The 26,067-nt window shown below is 51.1% G+C and overlaps 1 protein-coding gene and 1 non-coding gene across 2 annotated transcripts; one reads left to right on the top strand and one right to left on the bottom strand.

Moving 5' to 3' along the window:
- Positions 1-1,974: 1,974 nt before the first annotated feature.
- TMEM61 (transmembrane protein 61) lies at positions 1,975-23,478 on the top strand. The gene is given in 4 exon segments (XM_022575020.2): positions 1,975-13,431; positions 17,334-17,457; positions 17,460-17,682; positions 22,690-23,478. Coding segments are annotated over 4 exon segments (639 nt in total). The 5' UTR covers positions 1,975-13,416; the 3' UTR covers positions 22,967-23,478.
- On the bottom strand, positions 3,310-3,382 carry TRNAG-ACC (transfer RNA glycine (anticodon ACC)). The gene has a single exon. It is a non-coding gene; the product is annotated as a tRNA-Gly (tRNA).
- Positions 23,479-26,067: the final 2,589 nt, after the last annotated feature.

Below are 26,067 nucleotides of genomic sequence, written 5' to 3'. Positions count from 1 at the left end.
CAATGCACAGGACTGCCCTTTACAACAAAGGATATTCCAACCAAAAAGGTCAATAGTGCCAAGATTAAGAAACCCTGATTTACACTGATTAATTTTTGAACGTTAAATCAGCCTTGCAATTTGGAAATAAATCCAACTTGGTTGTGATATAATATTAAAAAACCCTCAGGTGCTGCCTTTTGCTGGAGGTGGGAGGGGACATTTCTAGGAGCCTGAGGGGAAAGGCTGGTGGTGCGAGCAGGAGATTCCTGTGACCCCAAATCCTCAGAGCCCAATCAAGGGGCAGTGGAGAAGATCCCAGGCCACCGGAGGGCAGATAATCCTGGAGAATAGGGATCTCAGTGCACGACTGAGAATTAGAGGAAATGTTTAACAGCATCACTGTGATTGGCCCCTGGGATCTTGGCAGCAATGTCTGAGCGACAGGAAGTGAGGTGCTGCTGGCCCGGCAGACAAGGGACAGAAGAAGTGGAGAACAGAGTGAGTCCCAGGGACCAAGGGGGCAGTGTTGGGGAGATGACATTCAACTGAGGTGGCTCAGGGAGACACAAGGGCCCCGAGCGATTGCCTGGAGCACCAGCTGTGCTCAGTGCTCACCTTTAGGGTCTGCAAAGTGTGGGAGGTATAGGGGGTGAGGCTGGCTTTAAGAACCAGGACCAAGTGGACCGTTGTGTAGTTTAAAATGTTTATCCTCTTGTGCTTGGTGTAGGCGTCCATCCATTCCTCCTTCAGTCATGCAGTTCACATGTACCAGATCTCAACTCTGCATGAAGCCAGGTATGGGTTGTTGGGTTGGAAAGTCCCTGTCTCTGAGAAACGTGGTCTGGTCATGGAAAAATAGAGGGATTAGCTGGTACTTTATTGGGAGCCCCAAAGAGGGCACTCATCCAATCTGGAAAGGCTTCCTCTGGAAAGTGATGCATTGGCTGGAATGGAAAGAGTGAGAAGGGCAAGGGGTGTGCCAGTGGAGGGAACAGCATTTGCAAAAGCTTAGGGGCAAGAGAGCATTCTGTTCCCTATGATTATGGCTGAAGCACAGAGTTCAGGGAGAAGGGATGGAGGGTCTGTACAGGCATTGGTTTAGAGTGCCACCTGGTGGAGTGGAAAAGGTCAGGCTTTGAGTCAGACTGCTCTGACACCTCTGTGTGGTCTTAGGCGAGTTACTTCACCTCTCTGAGCTATTTTTCTCTTCCATAACACAGAGATAACAGTTCTTTGTTCTTGGGAAATGTTTCATTAGGGATAATGAATAACTAAGAATTATTAATCAGAAAAATGAATACAAAATAACTAGCACATTGTCTGGCACATAATAAGTATTGAAGAACAATTTATTTAATCAACTCCAAGAGGCATTTTCCCTCCAGATGTTCACATCTCTGATATGGGGAGTCATTGTAATGGTCTAACTGACAGCATCTCTTTCTCGGTGATACACAAACAAATGGTGTCATGTGATTGATGACATCTTGCTGTCAATAAAATATGGTAATTGTTCGGGCTGTCCAGAATGGAGGTTGGCAAACTTTTTCTGTAAAGGTCCAGAGAGGAAAGGTTTTAGGCTTTGTGGGCCATATGGTCTCTATCACAGCTACTCAACTCTGCCATCATCGTGCCATGGACAATATGTTAATGAATGAGGATGGCTGTGTCCAATAACGCATTATTTATGGACACTGGCTTTTGAATTTCATATAATTTTCATCTGTCACAAAATATTACCCCCCTTTTGATTTGTTTCCCAACCATTTACAAATGTAAAAACTATTCTTAGTTCCCAGGCTGTACAAACACAAGAGGTGGGCTGGATTGGCCCCATGGCACCCAGACCATTAATAGGTGGTCAAGAATTGCTTTTTATCAATGTCTGTGCTTTATGCTTCTGTTACTATCTGGAAAGTTTCCAGATTTTTTCAAGCCTTACTAGAAATTATTTGTAATGATGCTTGGGGCTATCTAGAGGCAATCTGGAAACTCAGCTTGGGTAGACTGGATTCAGGAATGTTTTCCTGGAGGAGATGACCCATGAGCTGGGTTTTGCAGGATGAGTTGAAAGTGTGGTGTGGGGATGGAGGCCACCAACTAAAATGTGAAATACCCTGTACATGTGAGGGGCCAGGCACGGCTAACAATAGGTTCTGGGGCAAGCAGGCAATGTGGAGAGGTGAGACTAGATCACGCCAGGCCTTGGACACCAGGCAAAGGGCTTTATTCCAATGCAGAAGTTCTTAATTCGAGGCTCATAAATTGTGCTTCAGAAGGTCTACTATTCTCTTGAAATTGCATGCAAAACTTTGTAAGGATGTTTATTTTTCTAAGGATGTCTGTGCCTTTGATCAAATTCTCAAAGGTGTGTGTGAGCCCAACTTAAAAATAAGATGAACACTGAAATGAATGATGAGCCATTTGCAGTAGACACCGTCAGTCAGGAGACTACCTGCCTGGCTGTTTTCCCACCTCTAGGTATACACGGGGATGGGCCTTTCGTGGGCATTTCTTTGCTACATGGCCCCACTGCCTAGCCACAGTTGACTGATCCAGGGGTGGGCACCTCACTCAACTGATAGTCCCTGGGATTTTTTATTCTTTTATTTTTTTGCTGCATTGGGTCTTTGCTGTTGTGCGCCGGCTTTTTCTAGCTGCGGCGAGCAGGGGCTACTCTTCATTGTAGTGCGTGGGCTTATCGCAGTGGCTTCTCTTGCTGCGGAGCACGTGCTCTAGGTGCACAGGCTTCAGTAGTTGTGGCTCACGGGCTCTAGAGCTCAGGCTCAGCAGTTTTGGTGCACAGGCTTATTTGCTCTGCGGCAAGACCAGGACCAGGGATCGATCCCGTGTCCCCTGCATTGACAGGTGGATTCTTCACAACTGTACCACCAGGGAAGTCCCCTGGGATATTTTAAACCTAGACCCAAAGGTGGTAGCTGGTGTTGGTGGTAATAGAGGATAAGCCTCGGGAGTGGCAGGTGACCATGTTGCCCGTCCCGTGGAGGAAAGTAGTATGATGAGAGAATGAAACCAACATACCAGGAAAAGCAGAAATATAAAACCTCAAGTGCGAATTTCACTGGTATGTGAGTCAAGTCACCTTGACCTCCATTCCTGTCCTTTGCACGGTTACTTGAGATGGTCCACTGCCCTAATATTAAATTGATTCTTTTGTTTTTTATTCTTTTTTTAAAAAAAAATTTATTTATTCATTTATTTGGCTGTGCCGGGTCTTAGTTGCGGTATGTAGGATCTTTAGTTGCAGCATGCGGATTCTTTTTAGTTGGGGCATGCAGGCTCTTAGTTGTAGCATGCGGGATCTAGTTCCCTAACCAGGAATTGAACACGGGCCCCCTGCATTGGTAGTGCAGAGTCCTAACCGCTGGACCACCAGGAAAGTCCCTAAGTTGATTCTTGCCTAACCTTAATCACGTTGAGTTTCTGACAAACTAAAGAATCTCAAGCAGAGGGGGATGGCATGATCAGAATAGAGTTCAGAGAGGAAACTCTAGCTGCCACGAGGGGCATGAACTGGACAGAGGAGGCAGGGCCAGCAGGGAGGCTGATGCAGGGTCTCGGGGAGAGATGAGGAGGCCTGGGGTAGAGCTGGCAGCCTCAGTGTGGGGAGGAGAGGGAATGAGGATGGGCACTGGGACCTCAAGAGGATGCTCAGGTTATGGCCACGTGGTGTTGGAAATTCGGGGCAGGAGATCTGGGGCTTAGAGGGGAGGTTCTAGGCTGTATATGGAGATTTATCTGCTTAGAAGTATTGGGTGGGCCAAAAGGTGCCTTCAGTTCTTTAAGTAAAAATAAAAGACACATTTTTCATTTTCTCCAAGAACTTTATTGAACAACGTATTCACCCTTTTGTTCCACTACCTTCTACCATTTTCCAGGCAACTTCATAATTCCATCTTCCCAAAACTTTTTATCTTTTTGAGCAAAGAACTGTTCAGGTGTCTTTTACAGTCTTCCAGGAAATTGAAATTTTTTCCATTAAGAGAATCTTGTAAAGACCGAAATAAATAGAAATCTGAAGGTGCATTGTCTGGTGAATATGGTGGATGAATCAAAACTTCCCAGGCAAGCTGTCACAGTTTTTGCCTGGTCATCAAAGAAACACGCGGTCTTGTGTTATCCTGATGGGAGATTATGCGTTTTCTGTTGACTAATTCTGGACGCTTTTCATCAAGTGCTGCTTTCAGTTGGTCTAATTGGGAGCAGTACTTGTTGGAATTAATCGTTTGGTTTTACAGAAGGAGCTCATAATAGAGGACTCCCTTCCAATCCCACCATATACACAACATCACCTTCTTTGGCTGAAGACCGGCCTTTGGTGTGGTTGGTGGTAGTTCATTTCGTTTGCCCCGCGATCTCTTCCGTTCCACATTATTGTACAGTATCCACTTTTCATCACCCGTCACAATTTGTTTTAAAAACGGAACATTTTCATTACGTTTAAGTAGAGAATCGCATGCGAAAATATGGTCAAGAAGGGTTTTTTCGCTTAACTTACGTGGAACCCAAACATCAAAGCGATTAACATAACCAAGCTGGTGCAAATGATTTTCAACGCTTGCTTTGGATATTTTGAGCATGTCGGCTATCTCCCGCGTGGTAGAATGTTGATTTTTCTCAGTTAATGTCTCGATTTGATCGCTATCAACTTCAACTGGTTTACCCAACCGTGGAGTATCATCCAGCAAGAAATCTCCAGCACGAAACTTCGCAAACCACTTTTGACACATTCGATCAGTCACAGCCCCTTCTCCATACATTGCACAAATCTTTTTTTGCATTTCAGTTGCATTTTTACATTTCTTGAAATAATAAAGCATAACATGCTAAAAATGTTGCTTTTTTCTTCCATCTTCAATATTAAAATGGCTACACAAAAATTCACCAATTTTGATAAGTTTTTTTTTTTAATGTACACTGATATGACAGCTGTCATGTACAATGTAACAAAATTGTGTCGAATGAAGTTAAAGACAACTAAGTGCTACTAGAGCCGTCTTATGGAAAAAAACCGAACGCACCTTTTGGCTCACCCAGTAGTAACTGAAGCCATGGCAGTGAACCAGGTTGTCTAGGACAACGCAGAAAGGGTCAAAGCATGCTGTGCTCAATCCAGTGTGGTCAGAGGACATCTGGTCACCAAAGAGGGTGAGGGTCACAGACCCCTGCCCAGGGCTTGTGGGGGGCGGTGCTGGGCCGTATAGTCCTTCTCCAGGGTGGCGGTGCCCTCCTGTGCAGGTAGTGGAGAAGAGGAAGCCAGGGCACACTTGGCGAAGAAGCACAGGACTAGGTAGGTAGTGATCGGTGCTTGCTGGGAAGAGAAGGGAGTACCCAGTCCAGGGTGGCAAGATGAACTGATGACTAAGTGAAGCCAGATCTCCTGCCTCCACTGTCAGTGCTTTTTCCACCTCCCCTAGGCCAAAACGTATCTGGTCCAATCTCTTCAATTACTGATGTGGAAACTGAGGTCAAAGAGAGGAATGACTTGGCCAGGGTCACTCTGCAGGCTAATAACAGATTTGGAGTAAAATCAGAGCATTCAGGCCCGTCAGCAGCCTTAGCTACTGCCAAGGGCAACCTCTCATTGAACTGTTGATAAACCAGACCCAGAAAGGGTAGTGATTGCTTTGCTGCAGCTGGTGTCCTTGTTTGGGTGAATTCACTGAGCACTGATCACGGGAGACAGAGCATCTTAGGAGGGAAGTGGTGATTTGGTTGGAACGGGCTGAGGGGGAGGTTCTTATGGGACATCAGGCATTGGTTGCGTGGGGCTGGGCTGGCACAGGAGGTAGGAGCTGAGGCAGGAAATGGGGCACTTCAGAAATCCTGGGCTAGGGTTCCCCTGGTGGCGCAGTGGTTAGGAATCCGCCCGCCAATATAGGGGACATGGGTTCGAGCCCTGGTCTGGGAAGATCCCACATGCTGTGGAGCAGCTAAGCCCGTGCACTACAACTACTGAACCTGTGTTCTAGAGCCCGTGAGCCAAAACTACTGAGCCCGCATGATGCAACTACTGAGCCTGCGCTCTAGAGTCTGCGAGCCACAACTACTTAGGCCGCATGACAACTACTGAGCCCACGCGCCACAACTACTGAAGGCTGCGCGCCTATAGCCCGTGCTCTGCAGCAAGTGAAGACACTGAAATGAGAAGCCCATGTGCCACAATTACTGAGCCTGTGCTCTAGAGCCCGCGAGCCACAATTACTGAGCCCATGTGCCACAACTACTGAGCCCACATGCCACAACTACTGAGCCCACGCTTAGAGCCTGTGCTCTGCAATAAGAGAAGCCACCACAATGAAAAGCCTGTGCACTGCAACGAAGAGTAGCCCCTGCTCGCTGCAACTAGAGAAAGCTCGCGTGCAGCAACGAAGACCCAACACAGCCAATAAATAAATAAATAAAAATAAATAAATAAAACAGTATGATCTTTATTAAAAGAGAAAAAAAGAAGAGAAAGAAATCCTGGGCTAGAGGAAGATGATTCCAGAAGAGCCTCTATATACCTGCAAAGAAAGCACTGACTCTATGAACAGAGTCTAGGATTTCTATTAGACTTGGCATGGAATTAGTGAGTCCATTTCAGAGGAGGAAGGAGGAGAAGAAGAAAGAGAATTAAGCCTTGGAATAGAGTCCGAGAGCCAGAAAGGACCCCCAACTTTTTATAGGTAGGGCAATGGAGGCTGAGAGGGGATAGAGACTTGGCCAAGGCCACAAGTCACAGTCAGGACCCGAACCAGCCCCTCCTGTCTGTGAGGGCAGCTCTCTTCCCTCACGCCCCACGTCAGCCCATTGAGAATCATTCTCCCCACTGACAGGAGGGCTTGCTGTATCTTTCTCGGGATCTCTGGGAACAGCTGGCTCTTTCCCAGAATCTGCATCCTTTTATGTGTCTGTTCCCAGCGGTCATCCTGGAGTCAAGGCTGCTGCCAGCCCTGCATCCACAGAACTTTGTTTCAGTTTCCAGACAAGATTTCCTCCCCTGACTGGCGAGCATCTTCCCCATGCTCCAGGGCTGCTGGCCCAGTCTCAGCCCGCCCAGAACAGAGGCCCCAGAAGAGCCCAGGGCCGTCTCACTTGGGCAGAAAATGCCTTCCAAGGAAGCTGAGGCCTTGAGGTTCTAATCCTTTTCTTACCCACAGAGAGCAGTTTCCTTTTTTAGAACATGAACTCAGAGGACGCAGCTCCTTGCCTCTCCATGAATAGACTATCTCCCAGGCACAGGATTCCAAGAACCCACGGGGCCACTAGAGACAACGGCCTTTCAAGGCTGACTGCAGGGGGAGAGCATGTCCCTTGTAGGGTGGCTTCAGCTGGCTATCAGAGTCTGAAAACTTCATCCTGGCACCAAGTCTGGAATCTTGAAAATTTCCCACAACCCCACTCACCTGCCTTCAAATCATCTACACTTATTCATTCTGCCCTTCATTTAACAAGTGTGTACTGAGCACCTACTATGTGTCTAGCCTCTTTGAGGCACTGGAACTTTTTGGACATATCAGATAAAACCGACAAAGATCCCTATCCACCCTATCCAAGAAATCCATATTTTAAGAGGGGAATGGTTAAAAGAGACCTCTGTACTATTTTATATATTTATCCAGAGGCAGGAGATAGAGAGCTTTGGTGTTGGATGGACCTGAGTTTAAACCTGCTCTCTTCTCTGATCTTGGGTGGCTGTTTTAACTTCTCTGAGCCTCAGTTTCCTCAATGCCAAAGTGGAGACAAAAATTCCTACTTTATCCCCAGTTGGCTGAATATTGAGTTACCATATGATCCAGCAAGTTGGCTCCTAGGTTGTACACCCGAGGGAAATGAACTTGTACACGAATGTTCACAGCAGCAGTATTCATAACATCCAAAACGGAGAAACAACTCAAATGCCCATCAGCTGATGAACAGGTAAACAAAACGTGCTACATCCATACAATGGAATATTATTTGGCAATAAACAGGAATGAAGTACTGCTACGTGCTACAACATGGATGAACCTTGAAAACAGTATGCAAGTGAAAGAAGCCAGACACAAAAGACCACATGTTATATGTTTCCATTCATATGAAATATCCAGAATGAGCAAATAGATCAGTCATTGCCTAAGACTGGGGGAAATGGAGGAATTAGGAGTATAATGGTTAAGGGGTGCAGGGTTTCTTTCTCTTTTTTTTTTAAAGAGAGAGAGAGAGAATTTTTTTAATTAATTAATTTTATTTTTGGCTGCATTGGGTCTTCGTTGCTGTGCGTGGGTTTTCTCTAGGTGTGGTGAGCGGGGGCTACTCCTTGTTGTGGTGCGCAGGCTTCTCATTGCTGTGGCTTCTCTTGTTGCGGAGCACGGGCTCTAGGTGCGCAGGCTTCAGTAGTTGTGGTGTGCAGGTTCAGTAGTTGTGGCGCACCAGCTCAGTTGCTCTGCGGGATGTGGGATCTTCCCGGACCAGGGCTCGAACCCGTGTCCCCTGCATTGGCAGGCGGATTCTTAACCACTGTGCCACCAGGGAAGTCCTGGTACAGGGTTTCTTTTGGGGGAATGAAAATGTTCTAAAATTGATTATGGTGATGGAGGCACAACTCTGTGGATATACTAAAAGCCACTGAATTGTACACTTTAAATGGGTGAGTGTTATGGTACATGAATTGTATCTCAATAAAGCTATTAAAAAATTCCTACCATGTAGGGCTCTTGGAGGACTAAATGACCTAAGTATACAATGTACCTAACACAGCATCTTGTATTTGGTAGTTAATGGATGCTAACTTTTAGTCTGTTGATAATCCTTAATAGGCTTGTTTATACAAAAGCTTAAAAATATGTCCTTTGTCAACACAAGAATGCCGTAACCTTTGGTAATCAGTGTTGTGCCTTGAGCAGGTGGTCCTTCCCTAACCCCAGTCCCAGTCCCTTCTTTGCCTGTTGAAATCCTACCTGTATCCCAGCTCAGCTTAAATGCCACCTCTGCAACACCTCTGTGTCGGTCCACCTAGAAATCCTGGGGCATTCAAAGGCAAGCTTTCGCCACAGTCTGGCTTGTTTCCTAATTCTTTGTGAACACTGCCTCTCCATGTGTCCTGCCCTCTGTGTCCAGCACCTGGCACGGAGGACCTGATCCTGTAACGAGAGGGTTTATAGCTCACATGCTCTGTCTCCCTGGCATAGAACCTGTAATGGGCAGAATTGTCCCATGGCCCTCATAACCTTTGCCCTCTGGTTACATGGCAAGAAGAATTTCATAGATGTAATTAAGGTTTCTAATCAGCTGACCTTAAGACAGAGAGATGGGCGGGCCTAACCTAACCACAGGAACCCTTTAAAGGCAGAGTTTTCTTCCGCTGGTAGCAGAAAAGGCAGAGAAATTCAAAGCGGCCTCTGAGAGCTGAGAGCAGTCCCCAGCAGGGGGAAAATGGGGCTTAGTCCTGCAATCACAAGGACCAGGGTTCTGCATGGAAGCAGGAATCTTGCTCAGAGCTGCCGGATAAGAGACCAGCCCAGCCCACACCTTGACTTGAGTTTGGCCTTGTGAAGCCCTCAGCTGAGAATTCAGTTGAACCTACCTTGACTTCTGACCTACAGATAATAAACAGGTGTTATCTTAAATTGCTATGTTTGTGGTAATTTGTTATGCAGCAATAGAGAACAAATATAGCATCTGTCTGTGGAGGGACATTTTATCCCCATTTTCTAAGTGAGGAGGCCCAGAGAGGTGCCATCAGTTGCCCAGGGTTGCACAGCGCACTAGTGGTAGGGCTGAGCCAGAGGCTACAGTAGGGGGGCAAATACTATCTGTAAAGGTCCAGACAATTAATATTTTAGGCTTTAGGGGTCATATGGTTTCTGCACTTAGGGAAATGTTTTTCTCCCTTTAAGGGTTGGAGACTGGTTTTTATCTGTGAAGGGGGACATTCTGATTTCTTTTAACTTATTGATAGTTTCTGCAATGTCCAGCTATTTCTTTTTATTGGAAAAGAGGTAGGGAAGGCAGTGGTTTTACTTTTGTTAGCGTGCCCAGGGCTCTGATGGATGAATCTGTAAAGTCCTGTGGGAGCTTGGGAGAGGGACCAGATAATTCTTCTTTGGGACACTGAGGAGACATCACCCAGAGAAGGTGACCTGTGACCTGTATTAAGGGAAGTGTATGAGCTCACCAGGTGAAGCTGGTAAAAGGGAGGGCCTTTGTAGCAAAGGTGTGGTATTGTGCTTGGGACACAGTGGACAGTAGTTCAGGAGTGGCATGGGAGGAGTGCAGGAAATGAAGCTGGTGTCGTTATTCTGAGGGCAGCGGGAAGCACTGAAAAGTTTAGGCAGGTGAGGGACTTACTGGGATGCTGCTTTGGAAGCTCAAGCTGGTGCCTGATGATGGGCAGAGAGCCTGAAGTCAGAGAGGCCAGCAAGAGGTGGGTAGCAGCAGCCCAGGCTGTAACTGAGGAAGGGCCAGTGTGGCAAAAAAGGAGAAGTACATGTGGGTGTGGAAGATTCAGGCGGATGTGGATTTCAGCACTTACTCTGCCACTCCCCACTCCCACCCCCCCACTTATCAGCTGTGTGACCCTGAGAAGGTACCAATATTTCTCTCTCAGCCTTGATGAATTGACTGAAGTGACAGTTCAATGGGAAAAGCACTGACTGGTGACGTCCAGTAAGTGGGTGCAAGTGGTAGTCCCCTCCCCCACACCTGGAGGCAAAGGCTGGTGACCGATTTTCTGCTCTGAGTTGCCCAGTGGTGCCGGGGAAAGCCTGAGGCTGATTGTTCAGAAAGGACGTGCAAGTATTCCCAAGCCTGCATGGTCCCCACAGTGCCTGGGCATCATGGCAGACTTCGGGGGCTGGGACCAGAGCCCCCAAAAGTGGGGAAGAGGAAGATGGAGCCAGAAGAACTGGACCAGATCCTCAGGTTTGAATCAACACCCGGTCCCAGTCTCCTCTGGTCCTGGCTCTGCTGGGTCTGGCTGGGCCCTGCACCAAGTCACATCTGGTCCCTGCCCTCATGGTGGTCCCCATCAACTAGGGGAGATTCACAAACTGAACCATCATGTAATACGAGAGCGTACCCAAGCCAGCTCCTCATAGGTAAGGTCTTACTAAACTATGAGGCCCTCATAGCTTCCCTGGGAAGGAGGTACCATTGTCTCCATTTTATACATAAGGAAACAGCAGCTTAAAGAGAAGGACGTGGCCAGAATCTTCCGGCCTGGAAGTGGCTGAATCAGGACAGAAGTTACAACCAGGCCACCACCTCCAGGGCATGAGTGTCCAGCCTGGGCCAGGGGACTCGGGTTCCAGCAGGGTCAGGTGTGTGCCCAGGCCCTGATCTCAACCTTATCAGCCTGTGAGCTGTGACCCTGGGGAAGGAGAGTCTGGATCAGTGAGGGGCCCACACCGGCATGGATGCCTGCCCCTGGAGAAATGGGTGGAGCTGACAGCTTCACGGCCTCCAGATGCTCACTCATATCCCCCCTGAGCAGGCCCACAAGGGCACCGAGAAGGCTGCTTGTCCCCACCTCCAGATTAAGCAGAGCAAAGCTGAAGGAGGTCCTGGTTTGAGGTCTACCTGATCCCTATCTCAGCTCAGCCACTTGTGAGTTCTTTAGACTTGCACAGGCCTTTGACCCTCTCTGAGCCTCAGTTTTCTGTCTGTAAAATGGGAACACTTACATAGACCACACACACAGTGAAGATGAAATGAGATAACATGTAAAAGGACCTCACTGGTCAGAGGAGTCGGTGCTTAGAGAATGCTAAAACTCTCAGGTGGCATATTTCCTCAAAGACAAGGAGTTTAAAAATTGGGGGCCTGGGCCCTGGCGCTGACCTGCTCTGTGACTCTGAGACAGTGGTTCCCCCCCGCTGAGCTTCAGATCTCCACTGGACAGGCTGCTCTGACCTCCCCGTGTCCCTGGGTTGGTCGGGGAGTTGGTCGCCACCGGCTCAGTGGGGAATCCTTGGCCATGGCTGAGGGGAATCCGCCCAGTCCCCTGGCTTGTTGGAGCAGCAGGACGAAACATAAACAAAACCCAGACCTCAGCTGGTCCGGAACCACCTCCCTTTGACCCACATGAAATTGTCGAGGTTTTACCTGTCTGTGACTTCGCCCAGCCTTTGCACATGCTGCTCCTTCAGCCTGGATGCTGCCACCCCATTCCTACCTTCTACAACAGGTGTCCTCCCAGAGAAGACTTCACACAAGCACACACGCTGACCCTTCTCCAGGCTCCTAAATCACCTGTCCATAAAATCTGCATCCTGCCTGCACTTGTGAAAGGGCTGAGCTCTATTAACCTGCTCAGCTTAACTCATTCAATCCCTGAAGACCTGTGAGCTGGGGTCCTCAGCCCTCCTTGGACACAGGAGGGAGTAGGTTCAGAGAGGTTAAGGTCACACAGGAGGTGGGAGGCCCTGCTCTCAAGCCCCCCTCTCCTGGCCTCTCACTGCCTGGGTCACTGACTTCACTCGTTTAGAGGCTGGGGAAGCACTTAAATGCCTTCTGTTATTTCGGAGAATGCCTTCCTCCCGGGGATGTGAGAGCCTGGAGGGCCCGGGAGGGCTTGCTGTCCGATTGACTGCTGTGAGAAGAAAAAGCCAGTTGTCAAGGAGTATGCGGTAAACAGTCAAGTAACTTTCCCTCCTTGGGCCTCAGTTTCCCTTCCTGTAGAATGGGAGTGAGGAGGCCTGGGCTTCACAGCCCTCTCAGACTGAGCACCGATGGCTCTCAGAAGAGTTAGTGTCCGGTTCCCAAGCCCGCCCCCGTGGAGTAGTGGGGGCGGGATGGCCCCAAGGACTGCGGGTTCCCGACAGTTCCAGGGAGGTTCTGGTTAAGGGCTCCCCCCGCGCTGGGAAACCCCGACCTCCGCCAGCCCAGGTCGCGCTGTCGCTTTAAGGTCGGGCGCGGCACCTGGAGCCGCGCCACCCTGGAGTCTCCGCAGGCCCTGCGGCCGCGAGGACGCAGATCCGAGGAGAGGTGGGGCCGGCCGCTCCCTGAGCCCGAGCCCAGGGTCCAGGCCGCAGTCGGCCAAGCCCGAAGCGTGGGCGGGAGCCAGGGGGTGATCATCACCGGAGTCGACAGCGAAGCCGGACTCCACGCGCCCCTCGGCGCTCCCACCCGGTGACCGAGACCCTGCGCGGTGAAGCGGGCTCTGCACCGCTCCCACCGGATCGGGGCGGCGATCGGACGGGACGCACGGCGGCGGACGAGACGCCCTGGACCAGACCCGGAGCCGGACAGTAGCGCTTCTGCGGGCTCGGAGAGGTGGGCTGGGGGACGGTCGCCGGGCCGCCCCTAACGCCGGGCGCCCCCTGCAGACCAGAGAGACCGCCCTTCCCAGGTTCGCTCTGCCCACGGGCGCGACAACCATCATGCCTTCACGTGACTCCGCTCGGCTCGCCAGGCTCCCCGCTCCGGGACCACGCCTGACCCTGCAGCGCGATGGCTGCGCGCAAGGTGGGTATAAGCTTCCTTCTCTCCCCGCCCTTGGGAGCATCTCGGCTCCTCCTAATCCAGCCCCCCTCCCCCGGACCCCTTCCCTTCACCTTGACCTCAGTGACTTGGTGAGCAGAGTCTGGACACCCAAGTCTCCTCCTGTGTTCTAACTTGTTGGGTGGCCTTGGACCATGGCGCTTAGAGCCTCAGTTTACCCGGGGTTACACGAAGATGGTTTGGAACACTTCTTGTTCAGATGGTTTAGTTCTTTACAGAAAACTGGCACCTAAAGTTGCCCTGTTGGTAGCAGGGATAGTACGATATTATTTGTGCCCATTTTACAAAGGAGGGAACTGAGGCATGGAGAATCTAAGTAACTTACCCAGTGTCAGAGCCAGGGTCCATCCTCTCTGTCAAGCTGTGTCACTGTTTGCCATCTTGCCACCTCATCTTCACAACTTGCTCCCCAGGAAGTTGTGGAATTTGAGCTCAGAGATGTTGGGCCGCCTGATCAAGGTCACAGAGCTAACAGAGTGGCTATAGTCAGAGGCAGTGATAACTCTGGCTGGTGGGAGGTGGGGTGGCAGCAGCAGAAAGGCTTCTGGGAGGAGGTGTATTTGGCATGGGTCTTGAAGGGGGGTGTGAAATGAGGGCCCTGAATGGGGACAGAGGGCTCCCCAGGAGCGGCAGGTGTAGGGGACCCCAGGAGTTTGGGTGCATGGGTGGGGGGGATATGAGGGAGCTGGAAGGAGGGGCCAGCCTGGCAGCCTGACTGAGTGCCAGATTGGGAGTGGGACTCCTCTGGGATTAGAGACGTTTCCTCCCTGCCCCGGGGCTGGGGTTATGCCCTCCAGGGCAGGGAGCCCTTTCTTCCTCCCCCACCAGGGTCCAGGGTACACTACTGTGAAGGGTGAGTAAACTGCCTGAAGACCGCGTCTCTGAAATGGGCCAGGGGAATCTGGGGCACGACACCCTTCCCATAAGCCATCAGAGCCCCGATCTGTAACAATAATGAAGACCACCTCACAACAGAACAGGCTGTCCTTCATCCAGCTGGACGTTGACGCCTTCCATCTCCCGGGGGTGGTAGGTCATTGCGTGCTCTGCCTGCCCATGGTGGATCCACGTGGAGGGAGGGAGACTCACACAGAAGGAGATGACAGCATCCAGTGAGAACATGCTAAGGGGAATTCCAGGGGCTTGCCTGAGGTCTGGGACCATTTGAATCAGGAAGGAGGGCAGAGCATTTTAGAAGGTGGGATCTGCCCGTGCTGAAGATTTACAAATGCATCTATTCACGGCACGGTCTCAACTTTATATACTGAAAAATACAGATGGATCTAGCTATGCACACACAGGGATTTGATTCAGACTCGACCTGGTTCAAATTTGGCACTGACCTTGGACAAGCTGTCACCCTCGAAGCTCCAGTGTCCTCAGAACATAATGCTGTTGTAGGATTAAGATGTTGGGTACCTGTGAAGTGCTGGATGTGGTTCCCAGCGCCTGTAAAGGCCCAGTACACGTCTGCTGCCGCCATCATCAGCCATGCAGGCCAAGGGAGGGCTGGAAAGGAAGCATTCACTTGCAGATCATGCTCATCTCTGTGGGGCAGCATTAATGATGATTTGTATTTTGCATTTTTATTCTCTTCTGTGGTTTTCTCCTCTTCTCCACAATGAGGAACTATTGCTTTTATAGAAATTTAAAAGCATCGTAAGTTACCTTACTCAGGAGTGAGTTCTGCAAGGGTTGAGACACACAGCTGTATACGGCTTTGGGCAAAGTCCCTCACCTTTCTGGGTTCAGTCTCCTCATTTGCAAAACAGGAATTTCTTTCCCTGCCCTGACCATCCACCTCAGTTGTGGTGAGTCGGATGAGATTCCAGGTATGAAGCGGAACTGTCAAGTGCCATTATATACAGGCAAAGGGTTACCGTTATAGATTTGCTGTGTTTTTTTTTCCCCCCAAGCTGATTTCTCCAGCTTTTCCTTCTGACAGCCTCTCCTCGCTGTCTGACTTTGGAAAGACTGTAGTCAGGTTCTTTTTCTCTTCCCCAGAAAATGCCTTGAGCTGGAGACAGGAGGCCTTGCCCCATAGACAAATTCACAGGAAGAGAATTGAAGGTAATTTACAAGTGGCATTTTTCTAAATGCTTCTGGTGGCCTGGAGGCTCAGAAAGATTGGGGTCCACTCCTCGAGCATTACATGTATACATTCTCTCTTTCTCTCTCACGTGCATACACACACACATACACACACACGTTTTTAAACACATCTGGGAACATGCCCTTTTGAAATCTAAAGGCTCGCCTACTAGATCTTGAACTGCCTTTGAATGGCTGCACAGCAGGTCATCATTTGATGCACCACATTAGGCTGGGCAAGTCCCCATTTGTAAGGCTGACGATTGAAGCCTTCCTAAGGTCTGTGAGTTCCCCAGCCCCCTCCTTCACCGGCTCAACTTTTGGAAGAGGAGAGGGGCCCTCTGTAAGTTCTGCTAGCAGCCTGTTAGAGAGCCTGTCCTTTGTACAGGTGAGGAGACAGGCCCGGAGCAGTTGAGAGGCTCAACCCAGGACACGGCTGGTGAGCTGTAATGTAGGGACTAAAACCAGGCTCCAAGGCTGGGTGCTATAGCAGCTGGAATCTTGTGTTCCCTCCCCTCTCCCAGCCCCTCCCAACTGCGAGAGGGGCTTTTCACACAACAAGGTTTATTCAGCAACGCTGTTTCTCATTTAGGAGAATTTCTTCAACAAATGTTTATAGAGCAGCTACTATGTGCTAGGCACTGGGGGTTATAGCAGTGAACAGGGCCTATACAGACCCTGTCCCCAGGAAGCTTCCTGTGTGGTAAGGACAATAAGCAAAGGAGAAACCAAACAGGCAGGATAAAAGCTTGGTCCAAGAAAGCCCAGGGGACTCCAAGTTTAAAGTGTCCCCAGGGAAGGCTTCTCAGGTGAGGGCCAAGCTGAGCTGGGAGGGGAGACGCAAGTTACCAGGCAGAGGGAACAGTATGTACAGCAGCCTAGAGGTTGGCTTTGGGGACAGCCCCTTCCTGTCTGCATAATCTGGAGCCAGGGCTCCTCCCAGTTATTTTTTTCCCCCTGGGCATTTTGTCTTTGCCTCATTGAGATAACACTGTGCACATAATTTGGCAAACTAAGTTGAAACAGGTCAGATATCATAAGCATTTACTCCGTTGTTAAACATTTGTGTTGAGCTTTTAAAAAAATGAGTCATGAATATTCCATCTAGAGTTTATGCCGTGGTTTACTCACCCTTTCCCTATAGTTGGACACTTAGGCTCTTTCCAAATTACAACCATTAAAAATAAGGCCATGGTGAACATCTTTTTGCACAAAGGTTTGCTTTGTGTCATGAATTTCAACTTCAGGCTTCTCAGTGCCCCTTTCCCACTAGCTCCTTTACCCACCCCCAGTTTCAATGTCTTCCTCTGTCAAATGGAGATAAGAGCATTGACCTTTCCAGACTGTGACGAAGGTGAAGTGAGGCAAGGCGTAACCAGCAAGCCTCTCTCCTGGCAGGCCTGGCGGACCCCGCAGCGTTCACTCTTCTCCCTCCCAGCCTGCAGTGGGGAGTCTCATGCACACCAGGCTGGTGAGGCCTCTGAGTCCGGGGGGAGTCCTGGAGTGAACCCAGCCACACTTAACTGAGCTCCTACCAGGTCCCAGGTGTGGTGCTAGGAACTTGAGACACATTATTTGTGGCCTTCAGAACAGCCCTGCAAAGTTGGGAGCATCATCTCCATTTCACAGATGAGGAAACTAAGGCACAGAGAAGTCAAATGACCCCTCTGAGTTTGCACAGTGACCTCAGGCAGGAGGACTAAAATCCAGTCTCTGGTACCCAACAGGCCTCTCACGGGCCCCGTTTCCTCTTCTCTCTCCTTCTCGGTGTCCAGACGTGTGACAGCGGCCGTGTGGCCTCCACCCTGTGCTACTGCATGACGGTCACCGGCATGGTGGTTCTGGTGGCCGGGACACTCTGCTTCACCTGGTGGAGTGAAGAAGATGCAGAAGAAGAGCCAGCCAGCCGGCTCTGCCCACAGGACGCCCTGAGCCTGAGGCCCCCGGTCCCCTGTTCAGGTCGGTCAGCTTCTTCTGCTGCGGTGCAGGTGGCCTGCTGCTGCTCTTCAGCCTGCTGTGGTCTGTCAAGGCCAGCACCAAGGGGCCGCCTCGATGGGACTCATATCACCTCTCCAGAGACCTGTACTACCTCACTGTGGAGCCCTTGGAGAAGGAGAGCTGCAGGTCAGCAGGGCTGGGTGGAGGCCACAGGTGGGGCACTGTCACATCATCATGCATTTGCTCAGCAAACTTTCATGGGGTTTCTCCTCTGGACCAGACGTTGCCTATGCCCTGGGGTCTTGGAGGCTGATCAGCACTCCTGGAAGAGTTTAAAGTCCCTCGACAGAGGCAGACTTTGACAAATCAGAGTAGTTAAAGCTGTGAAAGAGGACAGACATGGTTCTGTGGGGACATGGAGAAATCCAGGAAGGCTTCTTGGAGGAGGTGGCAGCAGAGCTCAGCATACAATAATAGCAAATGCCTGTATAGTACTTAAATGAGATGATGTATATGAAGAACTCAGCCCAGAGCCTGGCGCACAGTAGGTGCACAACAAATGTCAACTTTTCCTCAAGTAGATAAGGTGGAGAGAAGTGTTTTAGGCAAGCAGAAGAGCGTGTGCAAAGGCCCAGGGGTGAGGTGGGGAATGGAGACAAAACCTTGCATTTGGACAATATTTCTCATCTTTTTTTTCATTATCATTCCCTCTAAGGAGACTTTTTAGGCATTTTTTTCTTCATCCTCCCCCATGAAATGTTAATACCACAGGTATACTACATATTTGGTCTGTATGTATATTTGTGCTTTATATGTAAACACAGTATCAGCAAGAGTCCAAGAACCAATTTTTGCCCTATTGAGAATGCATGTATCTTACATGCTCTTATGTACTTACTCATTCACCAAGTATCAGCTGGGCAGGCATATCAGGGGCCTGCATACATCTTCCCCAGCCTAACCTACCTGCAAGGTAAGAATTACTGTTGTCTTTTACAGAAAAAGAGGGTGAGGGTTATACAGCTAGAAAGTAGCAGAGCCTGCTGGCTATGAAGTGTGCATTCCCCCACACCACTCTGTAAGCACTGGATTTGCATGTACTAAGGGTTAAGCCATATATTTGGCAACTGGCCTCGGACCTGGGCACCCTTCTTCCCTTGGTTAGAGGGAAAAATGCATTCTGAGTTAAAGAAAGTAACAGATTAGTCCCTGCTACTGGCCTGTGACTCCTTGAGGTCACAGACAATAAAGTATTCAACAGAAGCCCCTTATTCCAATGGTCAGGCCTTAATTTGACTATTAGAGGGAAGGGCAGGGCCTTGGGGACTCTTCTCAGCTGAGAAACCTGGGTCTCAGAGAGACCAGTGACCTACCTGGTCACACAGTCGGTTAATGGTCAGTTGGAACCAGACCAGGCCTCGGGGTGCTCTGGACTGGAGCCTGTCCCTCCCCGCCCAGCCTGGCCTGAGCACAGAAGGTAGGTGTTGTCTGTAGACACAGCCGTGTTGACCCAACAGGGTCCGGGGCATAGCTGCATCTGTCAGGTGGGGCCACTTGGCCTTCATTCCCAGCCGGGCCAGGGAGGAGCCTACCCAGGAGGCTGTGGGGTGCTCATGGCCCATCAGGTTCAGAGACCAGGTCTTAGATTCAGAGCTGGGGTGGCTGGATGTTGGAGAGGCTGCTTCTGCTAATGGCTCTTTCTTGTCCCTGGGGCTGAGCCACCCTGGCCCTCCTGCTGAGAACCCAGCATCTGGGCCCCATGGGGAGGCCACTCAGCTGTCCCTGCCCCCAGGGTCCTTGCTCTCTGCAGGTAACTCTAGGTTAGAGAGAAAGGCCTTCTAGGCTGATGACTTGGGCAGGTCCATTTCTCTCTTGGGGCCTCAGTTTCCTCATTTATTCATCTACTTATTCTTTCCTGCATTTCACCAACATTTACTGAGTACCTAACTATGCAGAGCGCTGACAATGCAGCAGTGGATGAAACAGACAAAACCCCTCCTCTCAGGGGCTCCCATCTTAAGTGTGAGCCCTAAATGAGGTGCCTGGATGGGAAGCCTCCTGGGACACCCCCCCCACTCCCGCCGACGCCTCAGTAAGTACAGCAGAAAAAGCGTGGGTCTAGTCAGACACGAGGCTTTCGTGTCTGCTCTTTCTTTTCTAAGCTCTGTATTCTTGAGCCTGTTACTTAGACTCTCTGAACCATGTCTAGTCCTTCCCCTGTCAATCCTGGAATTTTCCCTAGGATTGCTGTTAGGCTCAGATGAGATGATAGATGGGGAGGTGTATTCACTGCATAGTTTGCTGTTCTGCCCGCACTTTCATTTTATGATGTACTCTCATGCCTCCTGATTTGAGCCTCACTGCTTATGAGGCAGTGTAAGGATTAGATCCATTTTGCAGATGAGAAAGCTGAGGTGTGGAGAGATTAGGCCTCAGGGTTGGGGGAGCTGTGATGGGTGGAGTTGGCGTGGGTTTTGCAAGCAGGCAGAGCTGGGGCTTTGCCGCTTCATTGGAGTGCGGCCTCCACTCACCTGTGCAATGGCTGAGGGCTGCTACCCCCAGGCTTGTCATGAAAGTGAAATAAGATTAGAGAGCTTGAGTGTTGGGCATACAGCGTTTCATCCCTGGTCCCTGTCCCCTTTCCCTACTGTGTTTGCTTGACTCAGCTGAATAATGGAAGAGCTGGTGCCAGGCTCAGATCTCACGTCCCCACCAGGCTCCAGAGAGTGGGGTGAGCCCCAGCCTCGGTGGAGCTTCCTGTGCATGGGGACCACAGTGGCCAGCCCGCCCCACACGGCTGCAGGGGGCCACATCCAGAATACACCACAAATGGGCCTGCCCCTGAAGTGTGCAATATGGTCACCCTGAACTTCATGTTCCCCAAGTTTCCAGCCTGCTGGACCATGACTCTGGCAACCTGGGGCCGGGTGGGCCCAGCTGGCTAGGTGAGGTGGCATGAGGGATACTGCACCTCTGCCCTCGAAGCAAACTTCCTGCTGTGGTCTGATCTCACCTGCCACCTGTGCCCTGCTCTGCCAGCTGTTGCCTGCTGGAGCGGCCCCAGGCATACCCAAAACCTGACTCATGTCTCTGGGGCTTGGAGAAGTAGGGAGCAGCAGGGCCGTGGCTGGGAGGTGAGCAGGGCAGGAGATGTGGGGTTCTGGAAGCCTAATCACCCATATTTTCCTGAGCGTTGTCAAAGCATTTTCCATTTTTCCCTCTCCCTGAATCTACAAAATGGGAATTGTTATCCTCATTTTACAGATGAGGAGAAAGGCTCAGAGAGGCTGTGAACATAGCCTAGGTTACACAGCAATTGAACCTAGTTTGCCTACCTCCAGGAGCAATATTCTTTGCCTGCCCTCACCTCAAAGGATGCTGGGAGTCAGAGGCGGGTGAGACCCCTTATCTGATTTCTCAGCTGCAGGGCTCCTGGGCTTCTGAGGAGGAGGGTCTGTGAGAGAAGTTTGCAAAAGCACTGGAAGGGGAGCCCAGCTTGGGCTCTTGGCTGGTGCCCTCCATCAGACTGGCACACAGCCTGCTCCATGACCTTGGTCACGTGGTCCCAGTGGGCTGCTCTTAGGGCTGTGGTGGGCGTGGGCTGAGAAGATACGTTGCCCATAGAAGGGCCATGTCCACGGGGGTGATGGGTGCTCACCTGAGGGGCAGCAAATTCCTGGCACAGCTGCCCCATCACCACTGGAGCGAAGACCCCTCCACCACCTGTCTGTCCTCTGGCCAGCCTCCTGCCATCGGTCTTCCCCTGTCTAGACAGGCTGGTATAGATTGAACTAATTTGCTGCTGGCTCCAAACTGATGGCCTTGGGCAAGTGACAGCCTCTCTGAGCCTGTGTGGCTCCTGCTAGCAGCAGATCTGTGATAACTTTTGTTACCTACACCCCTGCCTCATGGAGACCTTTGAGATTTTGTTACCAGCTCCCATTTATGGAGCATGTGCTAAGTGTCCCTGTATTACCTCATGTAATCTTCTTACGGTCCTGTGAGGTAGATGCCCTTATTGTCCCCATTTACAGATGGCGAAACTGGGGCCTAGGTTAATGGAGTTACTGACTCATGATCTCCCACCGAGAATGTGGCTGACCAGCCAGTGCTGACTCATAGCCAGCCCTCGAGCCACTTGGGGTGGGAGGGGACCTCCAAGGTCACCTAGTCAACCTCCATATCTGGCAGTATCTTCCCAAAGCAGAAGCAGTCCAGACAGAGGATCAGTGACCCTCCCACCCCCAAGGTCCTGGGAGGGGAAGGGGCCCTGACTTCCCAGAGATGACCCCCCCAGGGCCCTGGGAGGACCGAGGGCCAGCCTCATTCCCATCAGCATTGTTGTGGCTGGGATGCAAGTGACCTGTTCTTGGAATCTAGTGGGCAGAGCCTGGTCAGAGGAGCCTCAGAGGATCTGGTCTGTACCTCAAGTCCCTCCAGGGTGGTTCATTTGGGGGAGGTGGGGGAAAGTCACAGGAAAGCCAAGCTCTTTAGAGATAGATAGGGTTGCCTGGGTAGAGAGTGAGCTCTCCGTCTCTGGAGGTATGCAAGTAGAGGTAATCACTTGGTGGACTTATCATATCAGGGCCTCAAGCATCCAGATGGGCAGGGGAATTGAGGTCTTGCATCCTGCCCTGGGCATCCACAACTCCAGATTTTGTAAGGGAGATGGTTACAGTAAGCTGGAAGTCTTTCTCCCCATTGATCATCACTCAGTCTTTCAACAAACATCCCCAAGCATCAATCCCTGGACACCCAAAGTCAGTCCCTGCCCTAGGGGATAACCAGCTGGGGTCAAGAGTGACAGAAGGGAGAGGACTGTGGGGACCCAGAGGAGGGAGTGGGAGATTTGCTAGGGGAGGTCAGGAGAGCTCCCCGGAGGAGACTCAAAGGACAAGTGGGGATTGACCAGCAGGGAAGGGGTGAGGGAGGTGGAAAGGACTTTCCCTGTCGAGAGAACTGAGGAGACAGAGGGTGTGGTGAGCCCATGTGGGGAACCAACTGTATGGAGAACTAACTATAGCACAGGGAGGGTGCAGTTCGGGGATGTGAGGTTGGCGGGGGCCGGCTGATGTCAAGCTTCAGCTGTGTCTATGGGGCCCTGGGGAGCCTACAGCCTTCCTCGCTCTCTTCCTGGCACGCAGTAGGGTTTTGCCCCACCCCCTGCTCACAGCCTCTCTTCTGTCCCTGTAGGACCCCAGAGGTGGTTGCCATTCCCACTTATGAGGAGGTCGTGCACTGCCGACTGGCTGAGGGGCCCCTGACACCACCTGCATACCCCGTGGAGGAAGACCCGGAGCGCAGTGCCTCGGGGGATGCCCTGCTTGGGGCCCAGCCCCCCTTGCCTCCGCCCAGCTACGAGAGCCTCATCCTTGCTGACGGTGGCTTCTCTGGAGAGACAACACCTGGGGCTGCGTGCTCCTGCCCAGGCCCGGTTCAGATTGCAGGGGAGGAAGTTAAAGGCTTCTAGCAGGCCTGGAAGCCAGAAACAAATGATGGGCTTCTTCTAGCATCTGGTACAGTGCCTGGTACACAGCAGGCACTCAGTGTTGCTGAATGCTGTTTTATTTTTCTATTGCTATGTAACAAATGGCTTGAAATAAATCCATTTCATTCTCTCTCATGATTCTGTGGGTCACCTGGGCCCAGCTGGGTGGTTCTGCCCCATGTGACACTGGTGGGGCTGTAGTCTTCAGGGCCCAGCTGGGCCGGCACGCCCAAGATAGCACACTCACGTGGCTGACAGTTAGTACTGGCTGTCAGCTGGGAAATGTTCTTGTGCCGATGAGAAAATTGAGGCCCAGAGGCACAGCCAGGACTGGCCCAAGGGAACACACTGAGTTTATAACCAAAAGAACATGGACTCTGAATTCAGACCACCTGTGCCTGGGTTCCACCAGGTACCCGCTGGTGAGTGACCTTGGACAAGTGACTTTACCTCTCTCTGCCTCAGTTTCCTCATCTGTAAAATGGGAATTGGGAATTACAAAGGCACCAGCCCCTACTTTAGAGAGCTGAGTTTTGAGGATTAAATGAGATAACAGTTGACATTATGAGATCACACTGACCCTGCAGGCTCAGTGCTAATGCATCAAACAATAAATGCAGACTTCTTAGCACAGAGGCTGGTGTCTCTTAAGTATGCAGTGATTGTTAGATTTTGTTAGTAAAGGTAACCCCCTCCACCAGGTGCCTCTGCTTCTATACCTCCTGTGACAGGGAGCTCGATACCTCTGCTTATATTCCAGATAGGCAGAAGGGTCTGCTTTCACAATGTCATATCCCATTCACAGATGAGAAAACCAGCCCAGAGAGGCTAAGTAACCTTCCCAGGGGCGCTCAGCCAGCAGGAGTTCAAAGTCCTGGGGCTCAGTCAGCTGTGTAGGGACACTATTCCCTGAGGGCCTACCATTTACTGGGCCAGGTTCTCTGCTGTTGTTTCACAACCTCAAGGCCTCTCTGCTGCAGGTGGTGGCCCCACTTATCAGGTATGGAAACTGAGCCTCAGAGAGGTAAAAATCACAGAGAAGAAAGGTTTTTCATGTAAATAAAGGTATTTTCATTCAGGCCTGGTTGGGCTCCAGGCCCCGGGTCCTCCCACTTAGGCCTGGACCAGCTCAGTAGCTGCCTTTCCCAACGCCCTGCTTCTGCCAGGGTCCCCTGAAGTCTCTTCAAAGCTCAGCAGATGGAATGAGCCTGATCAAACCCAGATCCATAACATCCCTCCTGGGCTCAAAACCCTGAGTGGTTCCCAGCTCACTTTGCGTAATGAAAGCCCTAATGAGGATGGTATGGGTGGGTCTGGGTCCCTCCCCTTGCTCTCTGCTGCTGTTGGTTCCCCTGTGGGCCTTTGCTCCTGTATTTTCTCTCCAGAAGCTCTTCCCCAGGCTCACTCCTCATGCCCCTTGCATCTTTGTCCCTCTCTTCAACACACCGTCCTGGACCACTCTGTTAAAACTGTTGTCTCACCCAGCCCCCTGCACTCCCAGCCTCCTTCCTGCTTTACTTGTTTTTGTGTGTGTTTTGTTGCGGTACGCGGGCCTCTCACTGTTGTGGCCTCTCCCGTTGCGGAGCACAGGCTCCGGACGCGCAGGCTCCGGACGCGCAGGCTCAGCGGCCATGGCTCACAGGCCCAGCCGCTCCGCGGCATGTGGGATCCTCCCGGACCGGGGCACGAACCCGTGTCCCCTGCATCGGCAGGCGGACTCTCAACCACTGCGCCACCAGGGAAGCCCCTGCTTTACTTTTTAAATAACACCTGTCATCATTTAATATTTTACCTTTAAAAAATTTGTTTGTTTGTTTGTTTGTTGTATGTTTCTCCCCACCAGTAAGGTCTCTGAGAGCAGGGATTTTTTTTGTTTCTTTCCTTTACATTTATATCCCTAAAGCCTAGAAACGGAGCCTGGCCCGTGGAAGATGCTCAGTAGATATTTGTGGACTGAGAGAACGAATCAATAAATGTCAGCTATCACGATTGTTTCTGGGCCCTCTCTCAGCCATCTGAGCCAGATCTTGTGGATCTTCCTGTGGGTCTTGTGGATCCTCTCCCTCCCCCTTCACCAAATCCTGGATCCCCATCCTGTACCCCTTCCCTTCCTCCCCGTCTCCCCTGTGTGTGCTTTATACTTACTGCTATGATGGAGATGCAGGTTTGAATGCTGCCTTAGCCCTGACCTTTCTGTGTGACCCTGAAATATGTGTGCATGTGCGTGCGCGTGCACGCACACACACACACACACACCAGCTTCCTGTGTGAACCATGGGGATTTGGTTGGGGGAGGTGCGGGGGATTTATCAGACCCTCTGCAATTCCAAAGGGGTTAATGGGGTTCCAGGCTGGGAAGCAGAGCCCAGCTTCCCTCCTACCCCCAAACTGAGGAATTTCCCCCAGGCAGGTGAGTTAATGAGTTGCAGGTGTGATTTGGAGGTACCACCACCTTTGCCAAGTGGGAGCTGGAAGGGGCAGGGGTGGGGAAGGCTGGAAGACCGGAAAAGCCTTTTCTGGTTTCCTCTCTAAGTCAGCTCATCTGCACCCCAGCTGAAAGCCACCAAGGAGGGGCAGTGATTTGCTCAAGGTCACCAGCTCCTTGGAGGCCAAGCCAGGGCCACGGAGCCAGTCTCCCTAACCCTAACCCTAACCCTGCCAAGCCAAGGGTCCTTATGAGACGCAGTGGCCTTGCTGTGAACTGGGAAGGCCTCAGGCTGGGCAGCCCCCTGAGGCTGGGTCTGTCACTCCAGCCCCCAGTAGGCACTGGTTTGCTGCCTGGTATCTTTCCTCCTGGGCCTGGATGACTGGTTTCTTCATCCATCATTCAGAGCTCACATCTGGTGCCCACCACCAGGCCTGGGACATCAGGGACCCTCTGAGCTCAGGCCTCTCCCACGCTTTCCCTGGGCCCCTCCTTTGCCCTGTTTCCCTCTGTGTTGACCGGTGACCCCGCACCCTGGAGCTCGCCACCTCAAATCAGTTGGAAAATTCCCAGTCAGAAATTCCCTTGCCCTCCATCCCCTCAGCAACTAATTAATCTTTAAAAACGGTTCATTTTCATCTTTCCCTCCCTAGGTTTC

The sequence above is a fragment of the Delphinapterus leucas genome, chromosome 1 (genome assembly GCF_059928025.1).
Source record: "Delphinapterus leucas isolate spDelLeu-1000000601 "Yukka" chromosome 1, BTC_Dleu_Yukka2, whole genome shotgun sequence".
NCBI classification, from domain to species: Eukaryota; Metazoa; Chordata; class Mammalia; order Artiodactyla; family Monodontidae; genus Delphinapterus; species Delphinapterus leucas.
This window is presented reverse-complemented; position numbering and strand designations above follow the sequence as displayed.